Below are 14,959 nucleotides of genomic sequence, written 5' to 3'. Positions count from 1 at the left end.
AGAGGGAGGTGTCGGGAAAAAGCGTCCCCGTTCCTTATTGGGAGAGGCGCGCGGCCCGTCGCCGCGGCAGCGAAACGAGCTGCCAGCGGGAGGGAGGGAGGGAGGACTCGGCTCTCGTGTCCGGCGCGTGGTGTCCGTCCGCCTTACCTCATGGGAAACTACATTTCCCACAGTGCTCCGCGCTTATGCTATGATGGAGCTACGCGTGGTTGAGCTGGAGAAAAGGATCCGAGATCACTTGGAGAAGCTGGGTTTTGAAATTCACCCGCTTAAGGTATTGCAGGAGGGGTGCAGAGTTGGGGAAAGGGAGTCGAAGCGAGGAGGGGGAAATCATCGGTTTCTTAATTGCATGTGCTTATTCAAACATATGGTTGGCATGCTGGTAGGGCAGAGCGGCGTTGCATAAGTGTTAACACTGACCCCTGTGGACCCAGAAGGAATATAGGTGCTATGCTGTAGCTCCACACGGATTCATGTGGTTCATTGTGCCTACTTTGGTTCGTGATTCTGCCATTCTGGTCATATTGCTCCGCTGTTGCATTGTAGTTGCTGCTCCTTGTATAGTATCATTTTTACACGTGTGGCTGCTACCATTTTTTGGTGCCTTTTGACATTCTGCTATTTAAATATGCATTTTTTAATAATGTGTGAAATGTTCTTAAAATAAATATGTGGGCTGCAATTTTCATTTTTATTGCATAATCTGTTATATTTACAACATGGACATCTGAAAGGCTACAAGTAAGCTTGTTAGTGTTGTTTGTGAGCGAACATTATAGGCTGCAAGCCATTAACAATCTCAGACATCAGGCACCATCTGATATACTAGCAGATCTTTTTATGGAAAAACAACCTGTTTCTCTGGTTATGTGCCAAATCATTTTTTACCCATTGTTTCCAAAAGTGTTCCATTTCTTTTACCGCCCTGCGGGTTGCATTCCAGGATACCATTTTATATTTACCCCTAAGTTTAAAGAATAATTGTATTTCTGAAATCCAGGTACATAATATATCAGAGTAGATACAAATGAGATTAGATACAGAGAAGGAATAAAGCACAATAATGTAGAAAGTGGGGTATAGCTGGGAATGTGGCCAACAGTAGCTGGTTATAAAGATGAATGCCAAGTTCTGTTGTCTAGGAAGTTAAAGATTGACATTGAATAGATTCAACTAGTGTGAAGTTGGGGCATGTCCTACCTGTGAGTTAAATATTAATCAAGGTAGAGGAAGAAGAAAAATGCAATTTTCTCTTTTAGGCCCATCAAATCCTGACATTCCTGCAAAAACGTATTCCTGGTTTTCTGTGGTTTAACTATACACAGTTGCAGCTGTCCTCAAACACAACTCTTGCATGAGACAGAGAAGTCATATGACTGAAATGAGTACATTGTGATTTGCCAAAGAGGCAATCAGTGCTAGAGGCTATAAAACAAAGCTCCATTTGGCTTGCTAATTAATAAGGCCTAGAGGCTCTAGAGAAGAAATTAAATCCATCTGTATGACTGTGTTCTCATAGGAGGCGCAAATGCTAATAAACTCACTGGACAGCACAGTGTGATGGGAAACAGGAGATGTGGGTTCAAGACCTGCCAGGGCACTGATCCTCATAAGGCTTGGTTTCCAGACCCTTGATCTTCTGGATCTCTCTTCTCTTGATCTGGACACTACAATCCTGTTAATGCAGCCTAGAACAGCATTAGGTTTTTTTTGCTGCTGCATCACACTGTTGACTGATGTTAAGCTTGTGGTCTACTAAGACCGCTAGATCCTTTTCACATGTACTGCTGACAAGTCTGGTATCCCCCATTATATATTGGTGCAGCTGGTTCTTCCTGCTTAAGTTTAGAGCCTTACATTTGTCCCTATTGCAATTCATTTTGTTAGTTTTGTCCCAGTTCTGTTAAGGTCATCTTGAATCCTGATTCTGTCTTCTGTGGCATTGGCTATCCCTCCCGGTTTGGTGTTATCTGCAAATTTGATAAGGATCTCCTCAATTCCTTCATCCAAGTTGTTGATAAAGATGTTGAATGACAGTGGGCCCAGGACAGAACCCTGCAGCAGCATGTCACTTTTATCCAAGATGATGAGGAACCACGAATGGGCTCTCTTTAGGTTCAGTTTGTCAACCAGCTACACCATCAACTATTGGAAGTTGAGTGAAAGGTGAAAAATGCTTAGGGAGAGGGACTGTAGAGAAAGGTCTATGACAGATGTAGGAAGGACTCGGGACCACCCATACTTTGGGTGTTGACATCGTTCTTTAGACATAATCAGAGCAGGTTTATGGTGAAATGCACTTGGAGGCAGTAATGCTTGTGAATATCAGTTGCTGGAAACCACAGGAGGGGAGAGTGCTATTGTGCTTGAATCCAGCTTGCTGGCTTCCCACAAACATCTGGTTGGCCTCTATGAGAACAGGATGTTGGACTAAATGGGCAATTGACCTGATCCTGTAGGCTCTGATGCATAAAATTGCCACCTGAACAGTTAGTTGTTGCTGGTGTTATTAAATTTATTACCCTCCCTTCACCAGCAGGTCTCAGGGTGGGTTACAATTATTTAAAATTAAACATTAAAAATACTGAAAACAGATTACAAGCACAGGAATAGGGTGGCTTCTTAAACCTATATCTCAAGTGTCAAAAATAAAGATCAAGAGTTGTGTTGATCCCTCAATTCTAAGTATTTGTTTTTTAATTTTTCAGCAACATTTATATGCTGCTTGCAGTAAAACCTCTAAACAGCTTAAGCAGCTTACTAGAAATGTTAACATTATCAATAAAAACAGTTAAATATAATTAATGCTAACAGCAAAAAGATAAAACGCATCAATACCTACCTATCTGGATAGGCTTGCCTAAAGAAAAATGCTTTAAGTGGATGCCAAAAAGAGTACAGTGAAGATGCCTGCCCGGAAAAGGTCGTGGGCACAAATGGGGTAAAATGATTCCACAAATAAACCAGCTGTTAAGGACTTTATATACCAATAGTAACACCTTGAACTTGGCCTAGTAACAAATTGGCAATCAGTGCAAACCTCTGTGTTTTTGTGAGCAACCATGCTGCAGCATTCTACACCAACTGGAGTTTCTAGGTCATGCACAAGGGAAGCCCCACATAGCATGCATTGCAGTAATCTAATCTTGAAGTCACCAGTACCTGAACTACCATGGTCAAGCTCTCGAAGTAGAGAAATGGTCATAGCTGTTGAACCAGGCACAGTTAATTAAAGGCACTTCATGCCACTCAGGCTACCTGGGCCTTCAGTGACAAAGCTGGATTCAGAAGGACACCCTGCCCCCCAGCCTGTGTACCTGCTCCTTCAGAAGGGAGTGCAACCCTGTCCAAGCCTGGCAAATGACCAATTTGTCAGACCCGGTAACAACTTCCTCACAGTGCCTCCCATCTTGCCAGGATTCAAGCTCAACTTATTTTTCTCATCCATCCCACCACTGCATCTAGGCAACTACAAGCTCCATCGTTCATTTTGCTCTTACCTATTTCCAGGTAGTACTTCCAAAACCCTTTTTGTGGTCTCCTGCTGCTCATGACCCCTGCTGCTTGTTCTGCCTTCTAGTTGCTGATCTTTGGGCATGAATCACATGGTTAAACTGCAGGCCCTAGGCTTCTTGTTTGCTGCTGCTCACAACCCTTGTGACATCATAAGGAGCAGTGATGCTGTGTGATTTTAGCCTATGTCAGAGGTTGGACTGTGAACTCTAAATTTATTGAGCTCAGTTATTGCAGTCTTAATTTCTCTACAGCAATTTGATGGATGGTAGAAATCAGAATTTAGCCGAAGTTTCCATTTTATTTTATAATAATTATATTTTATTGGTTTTGTAAGTAACAGTAGGCCGAAGCCTTGCCCATTGGTATCACATGACATCATATCACATTAGGTGCCAGGCAGGTAAAGCTGCAGTGCCAGATTGAAAAGGAAAAATTAGAAGGACACTCTAAAGTGTGCTCATTATTCTTCCTTTGCAACCACAGATTTAAGGTTCAATTACCTGCTTCTTGCATCCCCCCGCCTTTGGAAAAACAACAGCAAGTTCTCAATCCTTTGAAAATCTGAAACCTTGAGAAGCGCAGTGAAGCACAATTATGCAACTCTTTGTACGGTAATTTGTGTTGCTTTCTATGTGGTGTTGTTGAGTTTCCTTGAAAGACTCACAGAGTTCCAGGTAGGGAGGTAAAGACGTGAAGATTGATTGATTGATTGATTGATTGATTTGCTTCTAAAAGCTGTATCTTAAAACCTACATTGCTCAGAGTGTACTCCTATCAGTTTCCAGAATCCAGGCTAATTATATTTTCTCTGTTCTGAAGGTAGGGTGGTACAATGCGGTCCTTTCTCCAGCTTTTCACTTGCCCTACTTGGATGACACTCTGGCATTCGTGGTGCTTAGCACTCCTGCTATGTTTGACAAAGCCTTCAAACCTTTCTTGAGGAATGGGCCACTGAAAAAGATTCGCGACCCTGTGGACCAGTGCATTTCTCATCACCTCACATTGCTTAGGGAGGTAAGAGATTTTGATACATACAGACAAGTCATGGAGAGAGTAGCTATATTCGCTTTCCTAAAGTCAGCCCCATTGAACTCATTGGGGCTTACTTCTAAGGAGGCATGTCTAGAAATGTACTGCCAGTTCCCTATACCTTGGGAAAAGACAAAATATTTGGGTGGTCATCCTTGTTCCTTTTTAACCAAACAATAAATAGAGTATAATCCATATTGTGTTTTGGGGATGGAGTTACTTTTTAACTGGGATTAGTAGACACAGTGGCTAAAAGCCGTTCTACACATTACACTGAAAGAGATGGTAGACTTTTATAGATTGCATATTTAATCCTGCACTGTATAAAAAATGAAACAACAAACCAAAGCCCTGTATTCTGGGAGCTTTCTACTTACACAAGCATTCCGAAACTTGACACACACACACACCCTCCTGCAATCTGAAGCAATTCAATCCAGAATTCTACCGTTGCCACCTCCTTCTTTGTGATGTGTAGAATGGTTTTTGGTAACCAATATTGGAGATAACTTGCAAAATAAGTGTCAGTCCTAGCAAGTACTGTTTGGAAAAAATGTTTTGTTTGGTAAAGGGGTCACTGAAAACTTGCTTTATTATATTGCAATAATCCCACCTCACACTGGTCTAACTCAGCTAAGCTTTCCCTGGGATTTATATGGGATGATTTTTTTCAAAATAAGCAAGCAGTAAATGATGTACTGTTGTTACGATGGTGGCTTTGTGTCATGTGACATGGTTTCCCTTTGTATGGCTTCAGTTTCCTGTCTGCAGAATAAAAATGCTGAGTGGTGACATTGCAGGGGCGTTATAAGGAGACAGGTGTGCAAACACAATGCCATTTGTTGTGATAATGTCCTTGCACCTGGGCCCAGGAAACACTATTGAGTAGTGGCATGGCTATGCACAAAGCCAGTGATGGCTTCTGTGTCTCTAGCATGAGACGATCAAACTTTGTTTTCTCCATTTCACCTCCCCTGCAGTCACCCAGCTTCACTATACAGTGGTAAAGGCTTGAAGGTCATTCAGAGTGGTTTCTCTTGTTCTGCCACTTTGAATATTAATTCAAATCTTTATCAGCAATTTTATTTTATGTATGGAGACTTTTAAAAAAGAAGCCATTGTGACAAGCCCAGGGAACTGGAAGAATTTGCTTTTGGGTTAAGAGCTGTTTGTACCAGCACGACTGCTGGTGCTGCTGCTTGCGTGAGTGCTGGGAGGACCGCTCCCTTTCTGCCAACTCCATCCGGCCTAGGGGGCGGGGCCTGCATTCATCGCCACAGCATAAGAGGTCTGGGAGAGGCCTCCGGGACACGACTGCTGGTGCTGCTGCTTGCGTGAGTGCTGGGAGGACCGCTCCCTTTCTGCCAACTCCATCTGGCCTAGGGGGCGGGGCCTGCATTCATCACCACAGCATAAGAGGTCTGGGAGAGGCCTCCGGGACACGACTGCTGGTGCTGCTGCTTGCGTGAGTGCTGGGAGGACCGCTCCCTTTCTGCCAACTCCATCCGGCCTAGGGGGCGGGGCCTGCATTCATCGCCACAGCATAAGAGGCCTGGGAGAGGCCTCCGGGACACGACTGCTGATGCTGCTGCTTGCGTGAGTGCTGGGAGGACCGCTCCCTTTCTGCCAACTCCATCTGGCCTAGGGGGCGGGGCCTGCATTCATCGCCACAGCATAAGAGGCCTGGGAGAGGCCTCCGGGACACGACTGCTGGTGCTGCTGCTTGCGTGAGTGCTGGGAGGACCGCTCCCTTTCTGCCAACTCCATCTGGCCTAGGGGGCGGGGCCTGCATTCATCGCCACAGCATAAGAGGCCTGGGAGAGGCCTCCGGGACACGACTGCTGGTGCTGCTGCTTGCGTGAGTGCTGGGAGGACCGCTCCCTTTCTGCCAACTCCATCTGGTCTAGGGGGCGGGGCCTGCATTCATCGCCACAGCATAAGAGGCCTGGGAGAGGCCTCCGGGACACGACTGCTGGTGCTGCTGCTTGCGTGAGTGCTGGGAGGACCGCTCCCTTTCTGCCAACTCCATCTGGCCTAGGGGGCGGGGCCTGCATTCATCGCCACAGCATAAGAGGTCTGGGAGAGGCCTCCGGGACACGACTGCTGGTGCTGCTGCTTGCGTGAGTGCTGGGAGGACCGCTCCCTTTCTGCCAACTCCATCTGGTCTAGGGGGCGGGGCCTGCATTCATCGCCACAGCATAAGAGGCCTGGGAGAGGCCTCCGGGACACGACTGCTGGTGCTGCTGCTTGCGTGAGTGCTGGGAGGACCGCTCCCTTTCTGCCAACTCCATCCGGCCTAGGGGGCGGGGCCTGCATTCATCGCCACAGCATAAGAGGCCTGGGAGAGGCCTCCGGGACACGACTGCTGGTGCTGCTGCTTGCGTGAGTGCTGGGAGGACCGCTCCCTCTCCTGCCAACTCCATCCGGCCTAGGGGGCGGGGCCTGCATTCATCGCCACAGCATAAGAGGCCTGGGAGAGGCCTCCGGGACACGACTGCTGTTGCTGCTTCGTGAGTGCTGGGAAGACCGCTCCCTCTCCTGCCAACTCCATCCGGCCTAGGGGGCGGGGCCTGCATTCATCGCCACAGCATAAGAGGCCTGGGAGAGGCCTCCGGGACACGACTGCTGGTGCTGCTGCTTGCGTGAGTGCTGGGAGGACCGCTCCCTTTCTGCCAACTCCATCCGGCCTAGGGGGCGGGGCCTGCATTCATCGCCACAGCATAAGAGGCCTGGGAGAGGCCTCCGGGACACGACTGCTGGTGCTGCTGCTTGCGTGAGTGCTGGGAGGACCGCTCCCTCTCCTGCCAACTCCATCCGGCCTAGGGGGCGGGGCCTGCATTCATCGCCACAGCATAAGAGGCCTGGGAGAGGCCTCCGGGACACGACTGCTGTTGCTGCTTCGTGAGTGCTGGGAAGACCGCTCCCTCTCCTGCCAACTCCATCCGGCCTAGGGGGCGGGGCCTGCACTACCATCACAGTTTAGAGGACAGAGCAGCTACCGGCAGCAATGGACAAAATAGTTTTAAATGTTTTAATTGCTTTTAATTTGCAGCACCTTAAATGGGGGTTGTTGTTTTTTATAATATTATATTATTTCATTATCTGCTGCAAATGTTAAAGATGTTTATATATATTTTAAGGTGTTTTAAAGGTGCTTTTATTGTTTACTTTGTTGTACCACCGTGAATGGTGGTTTTTATTTATGTATTTTTGTTGTTCCATTTTGTTTTGTTTTTGGGGTTGGACACTGAGTGGGGCGGGGATTGGTTTTGTTTGGGCATAATTGTTTTGGTTGTTTTGTTTTCTATTTGTAAATGGAGGTTGGTATGAGGCTTGGGATTGCGACCGTGGAGGGGCGAGGGAGGTATGGCGGTGGGGGCAGATGTTATAGGCGAAGGGGATCGAGATATGGATATGCTCTTACCCCTTCCAATCTGCGCCCCATCCCGAGAGACGAGGGTAGGGTGAGCAAGGATTACTCACCTCCTTCACTGGTGTTGTGCAATGCCAGGTCTATAGGCAACAAAACTGCTACCCTGCGAGATTTCTTTATCTCGCAGGGAGTTGACCTGGCTTGTGTGACGGAGACCTGGGTGCGCGAAGGGGTAACTGTTACCTTACGAGAGATGGCGCCCCCGGGTTTCTCCGTCCTCCACCAGTCACGGACTGTGGGCCGGGGGGGAGGGGTGGCAGTATTAATCCGGGAAGATTGTTCTTTCAGGGCTCTACCATCGCCATCGATCCCCGGCATTGAATGTGTTGGCCTAGTGTGGGGCTCCGAGGAGAGCTTGGCTGTCTGGCTGGTGTACCGGCCACCTAGCGCACCAGCAGCCACCCTGTCAGGCCTGCTGGAGGCAGTGGCCGGCTGGGCCTTGGAGTTCCCTAACCTATTGGTATTGGGAGACTTCAACTTCCACGCTGATGCCACTCCCTCCTCACAGGCTCTGGACCTGGTGTCTTCCATGGCGACACTAGGGCTCTCCCAGTTTGTTTCGGGCCCCACACATCAAGCAGGCCACACGCTGGATTTGATCTTTGGCGCCGGTATAGATGTGATCATGTCTCCTTCGATGAAGGTGCCATGGTCTGATCACTACGCTCTGAAAGCCAGGATTGACTTTCCACCCCCACCCTGCTTAGGTGGCGAGCCGATTTGGGCTCGCCCGCGGAGGCTGATGGACCCGGATAGATTCCGTCAAGCCTTGCGGGACCTTGCTCCCCCTGGCGACTCATTGACTGAGCTTGTTGAGGGCTGGAATACCCAGCTCCTGGCAGCCATCGATGAGATCGCACCTAAGCGCCCTCTGCGACCCCGCAGAAACCGGGCTCCCTGGTTTACCGAGGAGCTTCGGAAAATGAAGCGGGACCTCAGACGGCTAGAGCGAGTATGGCGGGGTGCCCGTGACGGAGCCTCAAGAACATCTTATAGGGTTTTTATGAAAACCTATGAGATGGCAGTGAAGGCTGCTAAGAAGTCTTACCTCTCGGCCTCCATTGCATCCGCTAGCTCTCGCCCGGCGCAATTATTTAGTATAATTCGGTCTTTAACGTCCCTTGAAGGACAGCCAAATTTAAATAACAATCTGACACACAGCTGTGAGGCATTTGCGAGCTTTTTTGCGGAGAAGGTCCTGTTGCTCCGCCATGACCTCTCTGCCAATTTGGATACAATAAAGGAACTGGAGGCCCCTCGACTGTCCTCGGGTCCAGTATTGGACCACTTTGACCGGATATCTCAAGCTGATGTGGACAGATTCCTCCAAGCTGGAAAGCCCACCACCTGTCCTCTTGACCCGTGCCCGTCATGGCTGATTAGAGCGTGTCCAGACGAGGTGCGGGGCCCCCTGGGGGATATCATCAATTTGTCCCTTGGCACCGGGATATTCCCAGGGGAACTGAAGGAGGCGGTGGTGCGTCCGCTCTTAAAGAAAACATCATTAGATCCCTCAGATCTATCCAATTACCGCCCGGTCTCGAATCTTCCATTCCTGGGTAAGGTGATTGAGAGAGCGGTTGCTGAACAGCTTGGTAGGTTTCTGGATGAAACATCTGCTCTGGACCCATTCCAGTCCGGCTTCCGCGCTGGTCATGGGACCGAGACGGCTCTGGTCGCCCTAACAGATGATCTCCGCAGGCAGCTGGATCGAGGCGGGTCAGGGCTGCTGATTCTTCTAGATCTGTCAGCAGCCTTTGACATGGTCGATCACGAACTCCTGGACCACCGCCTTGCCGACGTGGGGATCCAGGGCACAGTCCTTCAATGGCTGCGCTCGTTTCTCTCTGGTCGGGGACAGAGGGTGGCGCTTGGGGGGGAATTGTCATCACGCCACTCCTTGGTGTGTGGAGTGCCTCAGGGTGCGATTCTCTCCCCGATGCTTTTTAACATCTTTATGCGCCCCCTCGCCCAGCTTGTCCGGAGTTTTGGGCTGGGTTGCCATCAGTATGCTGATGACACCCAACTCTATCTGTTGATGGATGGCCATCCTGACTCGGCCCCAGACACACTGACCAGATGTCTGGAAGCTGTGGCTGGATGGTTACGTGGGAGTCGGTTGAAGTTAAATCCTTCGAAGACAGAGGTCCTCTGGCTGGGGCGGGAAGATATGGGATCAGGGGGGCAACTCCCATCTCTTGCGGGGGTGCAATTAGTGCCAGCACCGTCCGTTAAGAGTTTGGGTGTAATCTTCGATACCTCCCTCTCTATGGAGTCGCAGATTACAGCTATAACAAAGGCGGCATTTTTTCATCTCCGCCAAGCTAAGCAGTTGGCCCCTTATCTCTCTCGTCCTGACCTAGCCACTGTGATCCATGCGACGGTCACCTCCAGACTGGATTATTGTAACTCGCTCTACGTGGGGCTGCCCTTGAGACTGACCCAGAAACTCCAGCGGGTGCAGAATGCCGCGGCGAGACTCCTTATGGGGTCTTCGCTGCGAGAGCACATTCATCCGGTATTATACCAGCTGCACTGGCTCCCGGTGGAGTACAGGATCAGGTTTAAGGTGCTGGTTTTAACCTTTAAAGCCCTATACGGCCTAGGACCCTCGTACCTACGGGACCGCCTCTCCTGGTATGCCCCACAGAGAAACCTACGGTCTGCAAATAATAACATCCTCAAGGTCCCAGGCCTCAGAGAGGTTAGGCTGGCCTCAACTAGAGCCAGGGCCTTCTCGGCTGCAGCTCCAAACTGGTGGAATGCTCTGTCAAAAGAGACTAGGGCCCTGCGGGACCTGACATCTTTCCGCAGGGCCTGCAAGACAGAGTTGTTCCGCCAGGCCTTTGGTCAGGGCGCAGCCTGACTCCCTCCTCTGGCAACCTGCACATAATTCTGCATAATTGGTTGCCATCAATTTGATTTAATTAATTTTATAATGAAATATTTTAGATTGTGTGATTATTTGACTGATTATTTGATTGTTGTTAGCCGCCCTGAGCCCGGCTTTGGCTGGGGAGGGCGGGATATAAATAAAATTTATTATTATTATTATTATTGTAGACTACATTGGCGGTCATGCTTCACCTGTATGTGAGAAGATTTGTGAACTCCTTAATGGAACTGGGTGGAATAATTCTGGAAATCCTGAGAAAGAATTCCCAATATAGGACAGATTTTCTAAGGCAGGTCAGCAAAGTGACACATGCCTCAGAGTTTCATAATACACAAGCCTGTAGCTCCTTTATCAAGAGGTCGCATTGCTCGTTCAACAAGACTAGAGGCCCAGCTTGGAGCAGGGGACAGAGTGAGGCTGGGGAATGTAGACTGACTTGCTACATCATCCCATATTACCTGTAGCCAATCATCTTCAAATGTGAGTTTGATCTAATAAAAATTCCTCTTTCCAGAGTCTTGCTGACCAGCAGGTAGACATCATGTATGACTATGACTTGCTGCCCAACCGGAAGCCCAAGTTTCTGGCCCAGACAGCGGCACATATAGCTGGTGCTGCTTACTACTACCAGAGGAAAGATGTGCAACAAGATCCCTGGGGAGAGAAGGTGAGATTTAAATTGGAGCAGGAGAAGCAGCAGAGGGGTGCTTGCTTCTTGGAGAGCCATTGATAAACTGTGACTTTCTTCTGTTTCAGAAGATTTAGTGTGTTTTCTAAATGCTTTATTGGGTGACTTCTTTCTCTCTGTCTGTGATGATCAGGAACGCACCCTCTCCTTGCATTGACCCAATACAGATCCATAGTTTCCATCAAGAAAATGCACATTCTTCTCTTAGATAAATTATGAAATTAAGGGGTTTGTTTTACTTTATTATAGTGTTCATATTATTTTTTTCATTATACTTTGTCAAGGACTTGGATGGCAGAAGACATAAGAATAGTCTTCTCTAGCATTGGTTGAAGCTACAGGAAGGCAAGCCATTAGTGTGTCATGTTTTGCTTGCTAAGGTTTGAGATTTCAGCAAATGTTTCCTCCACGGTTTGAAAACGTTTCCCCACATGTTTAAGCTTCATAGCTGCATTTTTTAAAAGTTGCTTTTAAAAGTAATTTTAGGTAGGCTGCCCAATGTTAGCTATTTTCAGAGTAGATCTACTGAAATGAACGTACTGGTATATTACTAATTAATTTCAGGGTGGCCTACTTTGAGTAGTAAATTATTCCCTGGCATTTCAGTGACAGTGTCAGTTGCCTGCAATAATTAGTGAGATGCCCTAAAGCAGGGCTGAAGAACCTGTGACCCTTCAGATATTGCCAGTCTGCAACCAGTAATCCCTGCCCATTGGCTGTGATGGCTTGGGCTGGCCAGAATTGGAGTTGAACAACATCTGGAGGGCCACAAGTTTTCCATCCTAAAGGATTTCCTACCAAGGATACTTTCCCCTTTCTAATATTATAAAGCACTGTAGCAAAACATTTTGGAAGGGCTGTAGTTTGATGGTAAAGTACATGCATTTTGTACAGAAAGTCAACAAAACAGTTCATTCAGTGGGCTGCCTTCCAAGTAAACATGCGTAGGACTGGGCGGTCTGCAAGTTAACAAGTCACTCTTTGTTTACTTATCTAATTGGCTATGCAATCAGGTCCTAGAATGGAAACTAAGGCTGAAATCTTATGAGCTCAATGGGACTGTATGGGACATGTACTGTATGGGATTGCACTTAGATGCTTTGTTACATACACACACACACACACACACACACACACACACACACACACACACACACTGGATGGCCATCTGTCATGGATGCTTTAGTTGAGATTCCTGCATTGCAGGGGGTTGAACCTCAGGGCCCCTTCCAACTGTACAGTTCTATGATTCTACGAAGATAGTATGTTGGTTGTGATGTTTTCACCTCTGGTTTACTCTTTTTTACATTATTACAAAAACCTGCAAACCCCACTGGATGTTGTTGGCATCCATCTATCTTGAGAAACAATGGAGTGCACCTCTGGGGGTGAAGTCAAACTGTTGCATTAGCAGCACCAAAGTGACTTCCCTGGGGCACAAGCCTGGGCAGTGTATATGGAGGTCCTGGGCTGACCAGACAACAAGACCTCCCTCTCAGTCCTGCTCATGTGGTCCAAAAGAAAGCAGAGCACCAGCTTGGCTGCAGGAGTTTCCAGAAGCAACTTGGAGACTCCACTCTGGATTTGTGTAGGGTTTACTCTTTAGCTTTTTCTTCTCCAGAAGGTATCCCTCAAGGCAGCAGAGGTTTAGGACCAGAGTTTTCTTTCTCCTAGATGAACTACCTTTTCAGGTTGACAAGGCCCTCACTTCCCTCTACAGTACATGCAGAAACTGCCTTCTTGACCATTGGCCCCACTATTGGTCTCATCCACTCAATCTACTGGAGCCTGTCTTTGCATGCAAGGAAAGTCCCTAACTCACCAAGGTTTTGAGTCCTACCAGCTACCCTCACCAGCCAGTCGAAGCCGTTTTCCTGGGTGCAGGAAAAATGTGTCTGTGCACCATGAGAATATCTGTTTCTCTCAAATCACTTCAGATTCCCTTCTAAACTATCTCCAGCCTACCTGAAGGTTGTGCCTCCATGATCACAAGAGCCTGAGGTGTAGCAGGAATGGAACCAGCCCAATTCCTATTAAGTGATGGCAACATCTCTCCCCCCCCCAATTAATTTATTTGCTTCTCTGTTACACATCCTCCACTAATACATAAACTACATACATAATACGTAATACCAACTACATAAACTCATACAGTCCAAACAAAACAAATACATCCTTTCATGTACTTCCCTTCCACTTCTTCCATGTTTCTTATCTCTTTATCTCTTGCTATATAACTTACACTCACATCCTGCTAGGTGCCAACCTTACACCTTGAAGAGAAGCTTTCTTAAATCTTTTGGTTATATTTGTCTATTACAATATCTTTCATTTTTCCCTGTGAGATGTAAAGATTGGCAGGCCTTTTAATTCACTCAGCCTTTTTTCTTTCTCCAGAAGATCTATGGCGTCTGCATCCACCCTCGTTACGGAGGCTGGTTTGCTATCCGGGCTCTCCTGCTTTTTCCGGGTGTTGAGGTGCCTTCCTTGCTGCAGAAAACTCCTGTTGATTGTGTGACAACAGAGGAAAAGAGAATAGAACTTCTGGAGAAGTTCAATTTCCACTGGCGGAACTGGAGCTATCGGGACATTACTGAAGTGAAGGAGAAGTACTCGGAGGAGCAGAAAACGTACTTTGCAACTCCTCCAGCTGAACGGTTAAAATTGCTGACTCTGCAAGGAGGATTGCAAAGGAATGCAATACACTGAGTTGCTGTTCTCCTGGCCCAAGGGGGACTCATAGCCTATTCTACTGTGTCCACTTCCATGGAGGGAGAGATGGGTGGTTTACTTGGGGACCCAAGCTGTAGTCCTGGACATACTTGCTAGGAAGTAAGACCCATTGAACACAGTGGGGCTTTATTACAAGTAAATATGTCTAGGGTTGCACTGTAATATTAGTTACACTAAAAGCCTGTGAATCCAGGTGTAGGAACACTAGTCGTCCCTCCCCCCATTATTATTTTTTAGAGGAATGTAATTTTTAAAACATGCTGCTGTATTTAATTTGAGGGTATTTAAAAATGCTTTTTCTGTGAGAGAGACTCTGGTAGGTGGTGTAGTTATTTTTCTTCGGTTATGAATTCAGGAGAGATATTTTTGTAAATGGCACTTTTGCTGTCCTGTGGGAGAGATGTCCCACGAAGCAGTTGTTTTTGAAGGATGGTGTTGTCTAGTCCTTATTATAGTCTAAAGTCAATTCAGCTTCTCAACATTGCTTCTGAGGCTTTGAAATCATTTTGTTCCAGTGGTTTCTTTTTTACTTTCCACTCCTGTTCAAAGGACTAGAGATGTTGTCTAACTCGTGTTGCGAAGGGGAGGTGATAGTAAAACTGAAGGAAGCAAAACTGTCTGGCTCTTTCTGTTACGAGTCTTTTGTGGCATTCATGCTATGTTG

General features: G+C 47.5%; 1 protein-coding gene across 2 annotated transcripts; it reads left to right on the top strand.

The window, feature by feature from the left end:
- Nucleotides 1–124: 124 nt before the first annotated feature.
- On the top strand, nt 125–14,909 carry MMACHC (metabolism of cobalamin associated C). Of its 2 annotated transcripts, none has more exons than XM_082228947.1 (4): nt 125–274; nt 4,336–4,530; nt 11,389–11,541; nt 13,960–14,909. In XM_082228947.1, the coding sequence occupies exons 1-4, from the start codon at nt 191–193 to the stop codon at nt 14,269–14,271; spliced, it is 744 nt and encodes a 247-aa protein (XP_082085073.1). In that variant the 5' UTR covers nt 125–190; the 3' UTR covers nt 14,272–14,909. The 2 variants fall into 2 exon arrangements, with proteins under 2 accessions (XP_082085073.1, XP_082085074.1); XM_082228948.1 differs by lacking the exon at nt 125–274 and adding an exon at nt 3,684–3,707.
- The last annotated feature ends 50 nt before the right edge of the window (nt 14,910–14,959 follow it).

The sequence above is a fragment of the Podarcis vaucheri genome (genome assembly GCF_965113315.1).
Source record: "Podarcis vaucheri genome assembly, chromosome: 6".
Taxonomy (NCBI): domain Eukaryota; kingdom Metazoa; phylum Chordata; class Lepidosauria; order Squamata; family Lacertidae; genus Podarcis; species Podarcis vaucheri.
This window is presented reverse-complemented; position numbering and strand designations above follow the sequence as displayed.